Here is an 18,328-nt window from a genome sequence, read left to right on the forward strand (position 1 = left end):
AAATTCCCCCCAAAAAAGAACAACAAAAAAAGAAGTTGACATACACTCAATTAGTGTTTGGTAGCATTTCCTTTCAATTGTTTAACTTGGGTTAAACATTTTGGGTAGCCTTCCACAAGCTTCCCACAATAAGTTGGGTGAATTTTGACCCATTCCTCCTGACAGAGCTGGTGTAACTGGTTAGTAGGCCTCCTGGCTCGTACATGCTTTTTCAGTTCTGCCCACAAATTTTCTATAGGATTGAGGTCAGGGCTTTGTGATGGCCACTCCAATACCTTGACTTTGTTGTCCTAAGCCATTATGCCACAACTTTGGAAGTACGCTTCTGGTCATTATCCATTTGGAAGACCCATTTGTGACCAAGCTTTAACTTCCTGACTGGTGTCTGAGATGTTGCTTCAATACATCCACATAATTTTCCTTCCTCGTGAAGCCATCTATTTTGTGAAGTGCACCAGTCCCTCCTGCAGCAAAGCACCCCCAAAACATGATGCTGCCACCCCCGTGCTTCATGGTTGGGATGGTGTTCTTCAGCTTGCAAGCCTCCCCCTTTTTCCTCCAAACATCATGATGGTCATTATGGCCAAACAGTTCTATTTTTGTTTCATCAGACCAGAGGACATTTCTCCAAAAAGTACGATCTTTGTCCCCATGTGCATGGAAACCGTGGTCTGGCTTTTTTATGGTGGTTTTGGAGCAGTGGCTACTTCTTGCTGACCGACCTTTCAGGTAATGTCGATATTGGACTCGTTTTACTGTGGATATAGATACTTTTGTACCTGTTTCACCAGCATCTTCAAGGTTCTTCGCTGTTGTTCTGGGAATGATTTGCACTTTTCTCACCAAAGTACGTTCATCTCTAGGAGACAGAACGCATCTTCTTCCTGAGCGGTATGGCGGCTGCGTGGTCCCATGGTGTTTATACTTACGTACTATTTTTTGTACAGACTAACGTGGTACCTTCAGGTGTTCGGAAATTGCTCCCAAGGGTGAACCAGCCTTGTGGAGGTCCACAATTCTTTTTCTGAGGTATTGGCTGATTTCTTTTGATTTTCCCATATTGTCAAGCAAAGAGGCACTGAGTTTGAAGGTAGGCCTTGAAATACATCCACAGGTACACCTCCATTGGCTCAAATGCCAATTAGCCTATCAGAAGCTTCTAAAGACATGACATATTTTTGGGGAATATTCCAAGCTGTGTAAAGGCACAGTCAACTTAGTGTATGTAAACTTCTGACCCACTGGAATTGTGATACAGTGAATTATAAGTGAAATAATCTGTCTGTAAACAATTGTTGGAAAAATGTCTTGTATCATGCACAAAGTAGATGTCCTAACCGACTTGCTAAAACTATAGATTGTTAACTTAACAAGCAATGTGTGGAGTGGTTGAAAAACGAGTTATTGACTCCAACCTAAGTATGTAAACTTCCGACAACTGTGTAAAAGTTCCTCTTGGATAGAAAACGTGTGCTAGTGTTTTGACAGAATTATTAGATAATGAGTCGGATTTGTCGTGTTTTGATTGAGTTAGTTTATGTAAAGAACGTTTCTTTGCATTTTGAAATGTAGAGTTGGTATTTAATGAACAAAATGTGGTTCTGAGCAGAAAATGAACTATTTGGCAAATTGTGTGATGTAGGTGTGTTGCTGTGTTAAGAGTTTAGAAAAAGTATCTTAAGTATAGGTAAAAAAAAACTGTAAACTGGTTTTAGAGAATTAATTTGTGACTTTTATAGATCCTTTGCAAAGTCTGCTGTACATGATGACCTCATGAGCGCAGGCTGTAATGCATGAACTATTGACATATGTAAAGACCACATAATCAAATATAATTGTATTTGTCACATGCGCCGAGTACAACAGGTGTAGACTTTTCTGTGAAAAGCTTACTTACGAACCCTTTCCCAATGCAGATATTTAAAGTAAGAAACATTTGCTAAATGGCAAAAAGGAAATATTAACTTGAATAATTACAACGAGGCTATATACAAGGAATACAGGTACCGAGTTAGGGTTACGTGCAGGGGTATGAGCTAGTTGAGGTATTTTAGGTTATATGTAGGTAGGAGTAAAAGTGACTAGGCTATCGGGATAGATAACAGAGTAGCAGCAGCGTAGTGTGTGTGTGTGTGTGTGTGTGTGTGTGTGTGTGTTGGAATGTCAGTGCAGTATGTGTGAGTGTGTGGGTAGAGTCCAGTGAGCGTGCATAGAGCCTGTGCAAGAGAGTCTGTACAAAAAGAAGGGGATCAATGCAAATAGTCCAGGTAGCCATTTGATTAATTGTTTAGCAGTCTTAATGGCTTGGGAGTAAAAGCTGTTTAGGAGCCTTTTGGTCCTAGACTTGGCGCTCCGGTACCACTTGCTGTGCGGTAGCAGAAAGAACAGTTTATCACTTGGGTGGCTGCACTCTTATAACATTTTTACGGCCTTCCTCTGACACTGCCTGGCATAGAGGTCCTGGATGGCAGGAAGCTCGGCCCCATGATGTACTCGGGACATACGCGCTACCCTCTGCAGCGCCTTATAGTCGGATGCCAAGCAATTGCCATAATACGATTCATAGATGATACATTCTGCACTGTTTCTAACAGTAGGCAATAAGTGCACTCTCTCTCTCATGAAGTTATTAGCTATTTTATATTAACTTTGACAATGACGTACACTGCCAAGTATAGATTTGTGTGTCCACACTATTGTTTGCATATTACTGTATTTTTTGGGTGTATTATCTGGCTTTTTTCCCCCTCCTTTCTGCAGAAAAAGAGCAAGCTGCACTACCACATAGCGGTGATCATAAACTACATGGGACATTGTATCTCTCTGGCAGCCCTGCTGGTGGCCTTCATCCTCTTTATGAGGCTGAGGTGAGTAACACTGTCCTCCTCCTAAAGTCATTCCTCCATCATATCCAACACATCACATAACAGAAACAGATAATAACACGACACCGCCTGTCACGTTCCTTCACGTTCCTCAACACATCCTATGTTCTGATGTCACTCCCACACAACCCCATAGCCTTGGTTACGGCTAAGTGTTTCATACTCAATCCAATACAACATGAAACAGTACAGTATGAAACCGAGAAGAAAATACCATTATTCCATAGTTCATAATACTCTATAATAATCCTGCCAAGATTCATGTTATTTAATGGCTCAGTAGACAGGATCCACGTTCTTGTGCTCGATACTTGTCACTCACCGGGGGGGGATGATATGTCATTATGTGTACCACCAGCCCGGCCCTCAACCCTGCAGTGCATGCTCTGTCATGACCCATCAATGTCTAAATTGATTTTCTGACTCATGACAAGGTTGGATGTATGAGGTGGTGAATGTAATGCAGCGCTGGTTTGACCTAGGTGTAATGCAGCCTTGTTCGGTTTTGTCCAGCATATTAGTGAAGTGTGTCCTGCTGGAGTGGCGTTTATTATTCAAATACATTCACACACACAGGCACGCACGCACGAACACACACGCACACACACACACACACACACACACGGACAAATCCACTCTCATTCTGGACTCCCAGGGCCCACCCGCTGGGCAAAAACTGGTTGAGTCAACGTTGTTTCCACGTAATTTCAACCCCAAAAATGTGATGACGTTGAATCAACGTGGGAAAATGATTGGATTTGAAAAAAGTCATCAACGTAAGGAAATTGTTTTACCTCAATCCAATGACAATGACATGGTGATTTATTTATTTTTTATTTCACATTGATTTCATGTTAGTTGACAACTCAACCAAATATAAACCAAAACTAGATGCTGAAATTATGTCTGTTTGGGAAGGTGTTGACCAGTGAAGGCGCTGTGCGGTGGTGAAGGCAGTGATACGTGACAAACAGCATGCCACTAACAACCCAACATGTCAGTCAGCCAAAAACCACGCATGTCTGTGTTTTCTCAAAGGCCACACCAACACAGATTATCTGGACTCTGAGATTAAACATATAGTGTAAGAAAATGTTTAGAACAGATTATCCTGGATTATCCTCGATTAATCTGGTCCGATTAATGTCAGCAAGATACTGTCTCACTGCTTCAATTGCTCCAATCATCAAGAAGTCTCATTTGAGTTGAGACAACAGAGGAAGATTGTTTAGGCTCACTCAATCTGGTTAACACAGTTACATCTTCGACATCAGTGCCCTGTTTATTAACCTCTGACCATCTCAGCTGATATGGAGAGTGGTGTGTGATAAAGCTATTGGGATTGGTCGTACTGTATGTATGTAAAGAATAGAGGACAGGAAAATCTAAAGTTGTGAAGTAGCAGATAGGCCGGCCTGCGCTGAACTGAAATAAAACAGCTAGCAGGAACAGATGGACACACACATACACACACACACACACACCCTGAGACTTCATTACTCCTTCTCCGCACATGGGCTGAACTCGCTGAAATCACGGCCTGTTTTATCTTTTCATTTGATCTGGCTGTGATAAAGCTGTCCTTTTTAATATTTCATACACACACACAACAACACAAAAGGTTGGCTCTAAAGCCCCTCTGGCTTCTTCACGGGTATAGACCTCTCACAGGAGAATGGTAGCTGTGTGAGTCATACATTGTACGTACTGTAACGGCAGAAGAAAAGTCCCTGAAAGGAGTACTTTCTCATTCACATGCCTCGTTTTGAGAGATTATAGGCCTTCAATGTCTTTTGGCATAAAATCGAAAGTCAAAAGGTGTGTTTTTCTCTTTTATATATCCTCCTTTTATATCCCCTCTAATCTGCTCTTCAGGACTGATTACAAAATCGATAATACAATTTGAAGGATTATCAGATTACGGAGATGAATCAAAATAGCTTCACTGCCTGAATGCATTGTACAGTTGAAAAACAATGCACATCATTGTCACTCCTGAGTGTATACGCTCTTCTTTGATCGTGTAATGCTTTGCTGCACAGTATCAGTGCATTCAATGCATGCGCATTGTTTGGGTAGCTCGGCCAAGGAAACCACTTTTAAGAGGTTTAGTGTCTGCACATAAGCTTCGGTTACACTTTGTTTGGGTAGTCCTAAACCTCCTATTCAAACTCAGTGAACACCCCAGGCCTGGTTTAGTGTGCGGACACGTTTAGATTGAATGACTTGAGGTTATTTTCCGTCCGGGAACACAACGGTAAGAAGAGGGTAAACACATTGCTATGCCTACTTGTTCAAGCCCCACTGAGTTAAGGCACCCAATGCACTGTGAACGGTATTGCCGAGTTTGAGTTGTAGACAAAGCATCCATGGAAGAACACTTCTGCTTCACCCTTCCTTTCATTCACACTTGCTGACATCTGGTAAGATACTGCCGAGCACTGAAACATACAGACGCATAAGTGTAAAAGAGGTAAAGGTGCTTTTGTATGGACGAGGGCTTAGTTGTTTGCGTGGGAGCTTCAGCTGACATGTATCGAATTGTGTTGAATTGGACGGCCCTAAATTACTTTCGTGTTATATTTCTCGTGCACAAGTTTTGTAATTGCCACCACTTGGAAACTTTGTACACAACTTCATGATTCGTCAATTATTTTAACACTTAAGTGATTACGAAAGAGGAAAAGATTTATCAGGGAAACAACGACTTTAGATCATTGACTTTCCACTGATCCCTGAACTAGGAGGACCTGGCGGATTCTATTCCCGTCCATACTGACGTAGCAGCAGGAGGAAGAGACAGGGGATGTAGAGGATAGGAGGCTACAGACCTCAGAGACACATGGTCTCAGTGTGAAGTGATGGCCCCTGGCCAGCTTTCCTCAGCTCCCCAGTGAACTGAGAAACGCACCGACAGCGAACATACCCAGGACCCCAGCACTGCACTGGCAGGGTGTTACCAACGCAGTGATATGCCATTTGGACTGTGAAACACACCAGGGGGAATCTGCGTCAGTGGAAAAGGACAAGCAGAGCAGCACTGCTGTTATCCACTAATGGAAAACCCCCTGTTGTGAAAACGACAGAGGCATTATTCACGTAGCTAACCAGTATCTTTGCCTGATCTATCCCCCCTCATTTTGTTAACAGGTAAAGGAGCAGGCGTTTATACAACCGGGTCTCAGAGCATTTCGTATGTAAATCCGAGGACTCCATTTTTCAAATCAAATCTTATTAGTCACATGCGCCGAATACAACAGTGAAATGCTTATGATATTCTAAGTTTCGTATAGTATGTATTAATTTGTGGATGTCCATCGCATATTTCGTATGATATGTTATGAATTACAATTTGTATTATATGTTATGAATAAGCTAACTGTATGATATGTTAACAATTCTAGCTAGGTGGCTAATGTTAGCTAGCTCACTAACATTAGCTAGGCTAGGGGTTCAAATCAAATGTATTAGTCACATGTTCCGAATACAACAGTGAAATGCTTACTTATGAGCCCCCAACCAACAATGCTGTTTCAAAAAATATGGACAAGAATAAGAGATTAAAGAGCAGCAGTAAAACAACAATAACGAGACTATATACAGGAGGGTACCAGTACAGAGTTAATGTGAGCGGGCACCGGTTAGTTGAGGTAGTATGTACATGTAGGTAGAGTTATTGAAGTGGCTATGCATGGAATGACAACAACAGAAAGTAGCAGTGGTGTAAAGAGGGTGAGGTGGGGTGGGGAGGCAATGCAAATAGTCTGGGTAGCCAATTGATTAGATATTCAGGAGTCTTATGGCTTGGGGGTAGAAGCTGTTTAGAAGTCTCTTGGACCTAGACTTGGCGCTCCGGTACCGCTTGCCATACGGTAGCAGAGAGAACATTCTATGACAAGGCTGGAGTCTTCAACAATTTTTAGGGCCTCCTCAGGTCCTGGATGGCAGGAAGCATGGCCCCAGTGATGTGCCTCTTCATCCTGCTGTTTAGGCCGAGCAGTTGCCATACCAGGCAGTGATGCAACCAGTCAGGATGCTCTCAATGGTGCAGCTGTAGAACCTTTTGAGGATCTGAGGACCCATGATAGATAGGGTTAGGGTTAAGTTTAGGAGTTAAGTTAAAGAGTTAAACTAGGGTTAACGGTTATGGGAAGGGTTAGGGTAAGGGTTCGCTAACATGCTAAGTAGTTGCAAAGTAGCAAAATGCTTCTAATTATCCAAAATGCTCAAGTTATCTGTGATAATTTCTGAACTCGCAACCTTTGAGTAGCTAGACATTCCCGTTATATGCCTACCCATCCACCCCGACCAGCCACCTTCCTTTTGTTTTTGCCTTAGGTAAACATCTGTCTTATGTAACAAAACGTAACATATCATACTAAATGGAGTGTCTCAGATTTATGTACAGAATAATACAAAATGCTCTGAGACCAGGTTGGTTTGCAGCACAATACCCATGACTCTGTCCAAGTTTGTTCACAGTGGGGAGGGGGTTTAAAGCATGAAACGGGAAATGCTGATGCTTTCAAGAATGTGCATAGTGAAGATACAGGACTCCCTGGGGAGAGGGATATTAACCAAGAGATAAGCCAGTAAGATGAGAGGAACTGTGGTGATGTGGGAAGGGGTTTGCTGTCAACCCTACTGTACCACTAGGCCCTTGAGATCACATGTAGTAAAGATCCACTCAGCACAGTGCCCTGGGCTGTACAGCAGCACAAACTCCCTCAAAACTGTGATACTATTCATATAATAAAGTGTAAGACATAAGCCAGTGTTCTCACTTGGAACAAACGTGGCGGAACTTTGGATCCCAAAGCAGCTGCTCGCCCACTTTCAGAGCACGCATTCTAGCGTGACGGCTGGAGTGGTGCCTGTCAGTGATTGTCACAGCTCACCTGGCACTGGCTGGCATCAACGCATCAGGCGAAAAGCTGTCTAGCCTAGTGCCAGCCAATGTTTCACCTTGGCCTTATTTGTTATTAACTTTGCTTGAGCCCTCTTCATTAGAGTCCGTTTTGCAGAGTTCCCGTTCAAACATGTTGTTAAAGACCTTTGTTGCCAAGGTACCGAACATGAACTTAACATCAGCATTGAATCAAGCTGCAAATCATTGATAGAAATACAGCACCCTGTTGAAAGGGACATTCTGCTACCAAAAAGGAAAAGTAAAGCAAAAAGCTGCAGAGATACTGTACCACAACACTTCTACCCAACTTAGAGATGTCCTCATTGTAAACCAAGGCACTTTTCCGGTTACTTAAAGGGGACGATAACAGGCTTGTTTTAACAGCGATGTGGCATGTTTTTTTCCTGGAGTGGGGTCCCTGATCCTGCTTTCTTTTTTACAAGAGCCCAGAGCTCAGAAATATGAAACAGAGCCTTCAGTCCACTGCTGGTTAGTGCTTCAAAGGGCTTCCTGATGTAGCCAATGGCACTATGTTCAGTTTTTATTTGGTTTAATGCATCTTAGCCACGTGTCTGTCTAATTTCACTTCGCTTCACTAACGACTTTTTAAACAAATTCTACCCTGACCAAAGTACTAATTACATAGTTTAGGACTTCAAACTGTAGCACCTTCCAAAGGTGTAATGAATGTTGCGTACCAACTACGTCAAGGACAAATCTGATGGCCAGAGAAGGGGAGAGGCTGAGGAGATTGAACTCATGCCCTTAATCCTTACAACTCCATAAAGAGACTTCTTGATGATTGGGGTGATGGGAGTAATTTATGACAACCTTCAAGGCATTCGGGAACAACATGGGACCATTGATTATGCTACTTTGCTTCAATACCCAAGTACTCTCTAACCTTGACGACGAGGTAGTTTTAGTCATCGAGTCATTATAGAGAGACCCAGTGACTCATCTAAGGCAAGACATTATCTTGATGGGTAACCTGTACTCACACACACAGACACACACACACACACACACACACAACTCTCACACACAACTCACAGATGCAATTTCCATTCCCCACACACACTCCAGCGTTACATCCTCCTGAAAAGGTCAAGTCAAATAGCCTGCAGTTGAGCAAGCAGAAGCACTAACCAGTCACACAGATAGCTGACTTGACTCTAGTGTAAACACGTGATGTTTGTTCATCAACGTATTTGACGTTGGGGGATGAAATAATACTTATTAATGGCTGAACAGACCTCATTTCTGCGATCTGGGTTAATGGTGTATAATGTAATATACATGAATAGAAATTGACTGAAAGAACCAGTCAATTCTCATTTATACTGATTCAGAATCACTTTATCTGGTAATGCACAATGGCAGAAGTGTGGTATATCAAAAAGGACATAATTCTTCTTATTTTTTTTTACCAAGGCTGGAACTTGCTGTAAGCCTAAATTTAAAAAAACAAGGAAGGGATGACTCCCTGTGTCTCTCTGCTGAGTAAACTGAACTCACATGTTCATCATCTCATTCTGCTAGAAGTTAGTGATTCAGAGAATCTCTGACCTTTAATTATTGGATTTCTGCCACACAACACACAAGGGAATAGTTAGCCCAGATATGATATTTTTATATATTAATAATACAAACCCAAGCTGGGGCTTCGGTTGACATTTTCGGCTGCCCATGAGACCTGCACATGTGTGGTGGTGTTGTTTACCCGTGTGTGCCTGCTCTGGGAGGCAGGACTCTGGGGTGAGGGGTCATGGGAGGCTTCAGCTTGACCTGGTGGTGTCTTCAAACGGCTTGTTGCAGTGGAAGCCCCTTCATAGTTCAACAGCAGGTGACTGCTACTCAAACTCAAAATGAAAATGTCATTGAGCTTTACAAAGTACTAAGTTACGCCTCACATGCAAACTTACAGTAAACTTAAGTAAAAATACTATAAAGTACTTCTTAAGTAGTTATTTTACTATTTATATTTGTGACACATTTTACTTTTACTTCACAACATTCCTAAAGTAAATAATGTCCTTTTTAATCCATACATTTTCCCTGACACCCAAAAGTATTCATTACATTTTGAATGCTTGGAAAATGGTCAAATTCACACACTTATCAAAAGAACATCCCTGGTCAACCCTACTGCTTCTGATCTGGCGAACTCACCAAACACAAATGCTTTGTTGTACATTTTTGTCTAAGTGTTGGAGTGTGCTGCTGGCGATCCGTAAATGTAAAAAACAAGAAAATCATGCCGTCTGGTTTGCTTAGTATAAGGATTTTGAAATGTTTTATACTTTTACTTTTACTTTTGATACTTACGTATATTTTAGCAATTACATTTACAATTGATACTTAATTATGTTTCAAATGAAATACGTTTAGACTTTTACTCAAGTAGTGTTTTACTTGGTAACCTTCACTATTACTTGAGTCATTTTCTATTACGGTATGTTTACTTTTACTTAAGAATGACAATTGGGTACCTTTTCCACCACTGCAAAGTTACATATATACACATGCGCACACACACACACACACACACGAACTTGGGTTCCCTATTGATTACTATTACCACAACAAACAGGAAATTATTAGGGGATTCCAGTGCACCCAGAAATCTATTTTAACCATTTCAAAATCAGAACTTTAACCAAGAGGGTACATCGATGACAATGTATTATTCAAGGGCGCTTGTTCCTAGTATTGTATTAGAGTAGTAGACGATACAGAATAGAATGAACGAGAATATAACATCCCATAGAACATGTCAAAAATAGAACACAGTCTAGAACAGAACATCTCTAATGAGTTCTAGGTGGGAATACTTATGTAGCCACTGCATGTTGTGGATGTTGATATGCATAATATCCTTTTCAGGTAAACCGCTTTAGATATACTGTACATGGTACTTAGCTCAGCTGCAGCCTCTGGTGTGGTTTGAACACTCATTTTCTGGTAGGACTGCTCTGGGATTGAATGGTCTTGGTTTTACCACACTTGTGGCCATGCCCCCATGTTTACCCAGCCCAGTGTGGCTTTAAACACTGCACTGCACCACAGTCTCATTTAACTTCTTGTGAAGTAATCTGTTATTTTGCAGATCCCTGCTGCTCAGCTATGCTTGGTGGTTAGAGTCTGGATGCTGGAGTTGAAAGTAAGAATGAGAATTGTGTCTGATTTTGACAAGGTCTCTGTTGCCAGAGATTTGAACTAGGACTGAGCCCAGAGAACAGAAAGCGCGCGTGTGTGTGTGTGTGTGTGTGCGTGTGTGTGCGTGTGTGTGCGTGTGTGCGTGTGTGCGTGTGTGCGTGTGCGTGTGTGTGTGTGCGTGTGCGTGTGCGTGTGCGCGTGTGCGCGTGTGTGTGTGTGCGTGTGCGTGTGCGTGTGCGTGTGCGTGTGCGTGTGCGTGTGTGTGTGTGTGTGTGTGTGTGTGTGTGTGTGTGTGTGTGTGTGTGTGTGTGTAACTTGGTCTCAGGGAAATTTGTTTTATTCTGTGACACTCCATTTAGTAATATATGTTACATTGTGTTAAATTACATTATGAATGGAATAGCAGTCGTAAAATATCATATGAATTAGAGGACATATAGCTGGGTTCCCCACTGTTGCCCCGCTGGGTTTTTTATTATGGCCCCCCAAGTATATATAAAAAAATATATATATATTATAATTTGCATTGTTGGACGTAAAAACACCAGCAGGTCTGCTCAATTGGATGATGTCATAGGTCTTGGAAGGGTCTTGGAAGTCATGTAGTATTATACGCATTTCTCTAAAATCAGGTTGCTTGTTGCGTCTTAACAACAAAGGAGAATTCCGGGGAGAATTCACGTTGGTGGTTAGGTGAACTAACTACAAAGGTTCGGATCGTGTCCTTTAAAGGTTGGGGGAACTAAAGCGACAAAGGTTAGGTGAATTTACATAGAAGGATGGTTGAATTGGGTTAAGTTTAGAATAAGGGTTAGTGGAAGGGTTAGCTAAAATACTAGTTTTTCCTGACACGATTCCAACACGCAACGTTTGGGTTGCTAGACAGTTGCGCATCACACTTACCCATCCTCCTTGACCAACCTCCCTACTTTTGTTTCCGTCTGAAGTAGCTAGACTACTAGTAGGTATCATAGTCTTGCAGGTGCTCAGAAATATGTAAAGTATGTTTCATATGGCTCTGAGGCCAGGCTGGTGTGTGTGTGCGTATCAATTCCTCATTCCGAACCTCCACATATAGCCTGGGACCCCATACAGAGAAGCTTGTTTCTCTTCATTTAGATAAGGGCTACATCACTGCTGGTGGTGTGGGTGTGTTTGATAATTTAGTACGTAGAGTTTCTCTTGTCATTCATGGAGCTAGGCAACAGCTTGACAGTCTTGGCATGTTCTCAATAGAGATAGATAGAGTGTGTGTCCCAAATGGCCCCGTATTCCCTATATAGTGCACTACTTTTGACCAGACCCCTAGTCAAAAGTAGTGCACTATAAAGGGAGTAGGGTGCCAATTAGGACGCAGGCAGAACCTTGGAACCTCAGTCCCTCCCCTGAAGACATCTCGCCAGTGTCCATCTTTGGCGGTCATGTCATGTCAACTCTATTGATGCGTGATGACATCAACCCACAGACAGAGAGAGAGACTGCCTCCTATAGTGAGGTTGGAGGGCATTGGTTTTTAGAAACTGCCTTTGGGTAAACCAACTGGAGATGTTCTGTTCTGACCATTTTTAAAACCAAATCCTGTTTTAGAGACCCGAAACAACTGAGGTGCCTGTTTTCATTCTAGTTCATGTCTACCGCTGTAAAACTCTTGTGAAAGAGGTTTGTTAGGATTTGAGAGTGTTTTATCCTCTTGGAGGCAAAAAGGGGACTTACTGAAAATATAATATATCCCATTTAGCAGATGCTTTTAACCAGTCGTGCGTGCATATATTTGGCATATTTAACCCTCAACCCTTGGTGTTGCAAGTGCCATGCTCTACTGACTGAGTCACACAGAATTGCTGTGAACTGGATTTTTTTTAAATATATTTTTTTTAACCTTTATTTAGGATCGGATCGGTGTCCAGAACTCGGGACTGTTGCGCTAACATAGGCTAATGCGATTAGCATGAGGTTGTAAGTAACAAGAACATTTTCCAGGACATAGCTTAAAAGCTACTGAAGCATCATATCCTGTTCTCCCTCGTATTGTTGTAAACCCTGTAAATTGGTCATGTGCTTATAGTCAATACTCCCCAATGAATAAACTGTGCGCTGGGCAGTCTGGCACATTCAAGAAACACTGCAAATAGGTTTAGGGCCTGGAGAAGAGAATCGCAATTTGAGTTTGTGTTTATTGTTCTTTTCATAATGTCGCTTCACTTTGTCCTCCTCTCTATCACTTTTCTAATAACAAAAGTTGAAATTCCCTGTGAAATTACATGAATTGTCTTATTATTAATCAAATTAAAATGAAAGGAATAATGATGAAGTTCATTTTCAGGCCAGTCTTTTGCTCTTACACAGCACGGAGCTCCATCCAAGCCCTGTATTGCATTCCTCTTCAGGGCCATTCTGTTTCCCTTTTTACATACATTGATATGCAGAGGCAAATAAATCAAAGAATCGTTTGATGCCTCTAATATCCCCATTTGTTCCTCTGAAGCCTGCACTTTAAAATAAATTAATGTGCACACTCTAACACAATCCCTGAGGCACTTGTCTGTGGAGAGCTGTGACGACCAGGGGCGCTGCGTACAGTATGCATGTGTGCATGTGTGTGTGTGTGCCTTTCAAGGTGCGTTTTATATAAGATAATCCTTTTGAAAGTATGTGTGTGTCTCTGTCCATTCCTAGATACTCTGTCAACAAGAGACTGTCTACATACACTCTACAAAAAGAAACATTCTGAAACCTCAACCTCCTTAGTGTTTTGATTTCAGATTAAAAGTGACATTTCCTGTATGACACACACCAGATATTTTGGGTTTATGTGAGTGTCTGTACTTCAATTATTTGTCTTCTAGACTGCTTTTAAGTCCCTTTAATTTAATAGGATTTGATCGGTCAGCCCCCGGACTGCTCAAATGTCTACTTTAATTGGAAACATAACATACATGTATAACTCGGCATACCCACTAGCTAGAGTTAACCATACTCCAAAATATGTTTTACTGAAGAAGAGCATCGCAGTCTTTGGCTGTATCCCAAATGGGACCCTATTCCCTCTTTAGCCCAATACTTTTGACCAGGGCCCATGTTCAAAATTAGTGCACAACAAAGGGAATAGAGTGCAATTTGGCCTCCTCGTTCAGGCTTTGAGATCTCCATGAGCTGCATCTGTAAATAGAAGTGAGGTAGATTTCTAGAGCTTCATACTTTCTTTGGCTGACAAATGAAGAGTAAGACATGTAAGGTTATGTCTGGAGGGAACTGAGCCAGTAACCCTTTACTTTTTTTGTGAATTGTTGTACTCCATCCTAACAAATGGTTTTGTCCAGCAATACGATCTCAGGGACAAGTAGGAGGATAAGGAAATATGGGTCCAGTCTCCTCTGCCTCCGGTAATTTAGTCCAGCCTGATGAAGAGAAAAGAAGAGGGGGGGAAAGAGAGAAAAATAAAACGAGGGGGGATGACAGAAAGAGAGCGAGTGAAGAAGAGATAAAGGTTGAGGACAGAGAGAAATAGGGGAAAAAATGAGGAGTAAATTACAGTGGTCATTTTGAAAGAGGGAGAAGGAATGAGGTGAGGGTGAACGAAGGTGAGGGTTAAAATGAAAGATGACGCACAGCGGGGGGAGAGACGAGAGAGAGAGAGAGAGAGAGTCAGAGGAATTAGTGAAATTGCTTGTGAGAGTAAAATAAACAGAGGGAAAGGTAGAGGACAACGTCTACATTGGCTGTACTCCAAACAGTCTCTGGTGGATTAGCCATTAATCATTTAAGAATTCAAATGTTTTTTTCAAAGCTTAAAGGGCTTTGTTTTTGTCAGAACCTCTAGGTATAGCCATGTCAGCCATGCATGCGTGTGTGCGTACATGTGCGCATATACTTGCTTTCAGAAAGTATTCACATCCCTTTAATTTTTCACATTTTGTTGTGTAACAGAATTTTTAAAATGGACTAAATTTAGATTTTGTCACTGGCCTACTCACAATACCCAATCATGTCAAAGTGGAACTGTGTTTTTCGACATCTCTACAAATTAATAAAAAATGAAAAGCTGAAAAGCTGAAAAGTCACGAGTCGATAAGCATTCAATCACTTTTAGGGCAAGACTAAATAAGTTCAGGAGAAAACATTTGCTTAAGAAGTCACATAATAAGTTACATGGACTCACTCTGTGTTCAATAGTAGTGTCAAAGATGATTTTTGAACAACTACCTCATCTCTGTACCCCACACATACTGTAAGGTCTTTAAGTCGAGCACTGAAGTTCAAACACAGATTCAACCAGAAGGACCATGGAGTTCTTCCAATGCCTTGCAAAGAAGAGCACCTATTGGTAGCTGAGTAAAAATAAAAAAGCAAACATTGTTTCAATGGCGCAGAAGGAGATGGCCGCCATTTCACGATCCCAAAACCAATTCCCAAGAAAGCCATGGCAACGGAGCTAAACGACTTCCGCCCCGTAGCACTCACTTCCGTCATCATGAAGTGCTTTGAGAGACTAGTCAAGGACCATTTCACCTCCACCCTAACTGCCACCCAAGACTCACTCAAATTTGCTTACCGCCCCAATAGGTTCACAGACGACACAATCGCCATCACACTGCACACTGCACTAACCCATCTCTACAAGAGGAATACCTATGTAAGAATGCTGTTCATCGACTACAGCTCAGCATTTAACACCATAGTACCCTCCAAACTCGTCATCAAGCTCGACTGGGTACTGGACGGGCCACCCCCAGGTGGTGAGGGTATGTAACAACATCCCCAACCCGCTGATCCTCAACACTGGGGCCCCACAAGGGTGCGTTCTGAGCCCTCTCCTGTACTTCCTGTTCAGCCACGACTGAGTGGCCATGCACGCCTCCAACTCCATCATCAAGTTTGCTGACGACACTACAGTGGTAGGCTTGATTACCAACAACGACGAGACGGCCTACAGGGAGGAGGTGAGGGCCCTCGGAGTGTGGTGTCAGGAAAATAACCTCACACTCAACGTCAACAAAACAAAGGAGGTGATCGTGGACTTGAGGAAACAGCAGAGGGAGCACCTCCCTTTCCACATTGACGGGACAGTAGTTGAGAGGGTAGTAAGTTAAGTTCCTCGGCGTACACATCACGGACAAACTGAATTGGTCCACCCACACAGACAGCGAGGCTGAAGAAGGCTGAAGAAAGCACTCACAAACCTTTACAGATGTACCATCAAGAGCATCCTGTCGGGCTGTATCACCGCCTGGTACGGCAACTGCTCCGCCCACAACCGTAAGGCTCTCCAGAGGGTAGTGAGGTCTGCACAACGCATCACCGGGGGTACACTACCTGCCCTCCAGGACACCAACACCACCCGATGTCACAGGAAGGCCATAACGATCATCAAGGACAACAACCACCCGAGCCACTGCCTGTTCACCCCGTTATCATCCAGAAGGCGAGGTCAGTACAGGTGCATCAAAGCAGGGACCGAGAGACTGAAAAACAGCTTCTATCTCAAGGCCATTAGACAGTTAAACAGCCACCACTAACATTGAGTGGCTGCTGCCAACATACTGACTCAACTCCAGCCACTTTAACAATGTAAAAAATGCATAAAATGTATCACTAGCCACTTTAAACAATGCCACTTCATATAATGTTCACATACCCTACATTACTCATCTCATATGTATATACTGTACTAGATACCATCTACTGCACCTTGCCATCTTTATGTAATACATGTATCACTAGCCACTTTAAACAATGCCACTTTTATATGTTTACATACCCTACATTACTCATCTCATGTGTATAACTGTACTAGATACCATCTACTGCATCTTGCCTATTGCCGTTCTGTACCATCACTCATTCATATATTTTTATGTACATATTCTTCATTCCTTTACACTTGTGTGTATAAGGTAGTTGTTGTGAAATTGTTAGGTTAGATTACTCGTTGGTTATTACTGCATTGTCGAAACTACAAGCACAAGCATTTCGCTACACTCACATTAACATCTGCTAACCATGTGTATGTGACAAATAAAATGTGATTTGATTTGTGCTATTGTGTATTGTAGCAGGCTCAAGGGGGTGAGCTTTCCGCGTCACCATGTTCAATAACCAAACACGCACATAAAGCTCAACTAGAATACGAATGGGGAATTTATTATGGAGCACACCTTGGGAAAGGGGAGAATTCAGTAACCAGTTCACAGCCCACAATCCGTTCTCTTTGTCCGTTCCGTTCTCCAGGGGTAATCCTAAAACTCGGGTCCTCAGCCAAATTGGTTCGGTACACAGTGGGGGTAATCAGACAGTCCAGGTCACAATGAGTAATCACACAGATCATTCCCTCTTGTCTCACACTCCATAACACAGGCTTCCTTCTCAGTCCTTTCTCTGTTTGTGCAGCCCGCTTCCTCTTTCATCCCCAAGCAGTCCATGGCTTAATGACCCACAGACTTGCCTCGTTGGGGCAGAAAGTCCATATAAGGCTCAGGGGTGGAGCCAGCGGGCTGAAAGATGTCTCCCTTCAATCACCACTCCCTGCCGTCTGAGTCGAGTACATCATGTGCATTCCATTTCTACAGCAAATTCACATGGTAAATCTGGGTCAGATGCCTGTGTCCCGGCTGTCTGGCCCTATAGTTAACTTCACCCACCTTCAAGGACTTCCATTGGTCCAAAAACGTACATTCTGAGGTGTGGACCAACACCAACCCTTTGTCTCCTGGCTGGAAGTCTCTTTCTTGTGTCCCTCTGTTGTACACCCGTGCTTGGGCCTCCTGGGCTTCCAGCACGTGTGTCCCGTACCAGGGGCCATAAGGTTGCCATCCGGTCTATCATGTCCACCATGGCTCACATCAACACCATTATCCCAGAAACCCTAGACCCACTCCAATTTGCATACCTCCCCAACAGATCCATAGATGATGTAATCTCTATTGTACTCAACACTGCCCTTTCTCACCTGGACAAAAGGAACACCTACGTGAGAATGCTATTCATTGACTACAGCTCAGTGTTCAACACCATAGTGCCCTCAAAGCTCATCACTAAGCTAAGGACCCTGGGACTTAACACCTCCATCTACAACTGAATCCTCAACACGGGGGACCCTCAGCGGTGTGTGCTCAGTCCCCTCCAGTATTCCCTGTTCACTCATGACTGCATGACCAGGCAAAACTCCAACACCAAGTTTTCAGATGACACAACAGTGATCACCGACAATGATGAGACAGCCTATAGGGAGGAGGTCAGAGACCTGGCCGTGTGGAGCCAGGACAACAACCTCTCCCTCAATGTGATCAAGACAAAGGTGATGATTGTGGACTACAGGAAAAGGAGGACCAAGCATGTCCCCATTCTCATAGACGGGGCTGGTGTGGAACAGGTTGAG

At 42.8% G+C, this 18,328-nt stretch overlaps 1 protein-coding gene across 1 annotated transcript in view; it reads left to right on the forward strand.

Annotated features, from left to right (window-relative positions):
• Positions 1–18,328, forward strand: part of crhr1 (corticotropin releasing hormone receptor 1) — a 150,420-nt gene that overhangs the window by 91,487 nt on the left and 40,605 nt on the right. The window contains exon 6 of the mRNA XM_024432904.2: positions 2,761–2,867. Within this exon, the coding sequence (XP_024288672.1) occupies positions 2,761–2,867 (107 nt within the window). The remainder of the gene's footprint in view (positions 1–2,760; positions 2,868–18,328) is intronic.

Source organism: Oncorhynchus tshawytscha, linkage group LG09, assembly GCF_018296145.1.
Source record: "Oncorhynchus tshawytscha isolate Ot180627B linkage group LG09, Otsh_v2.0, whole genome shotgun sequence".
In the NCBI taxonomy this organism is placed as follows: Eukaryota; Metazoa; Chordata; class Actinopteri; order Salmoniformes; family Salmonidae; genus Oncorhynchus; species Oncorhynchus tshawytscha.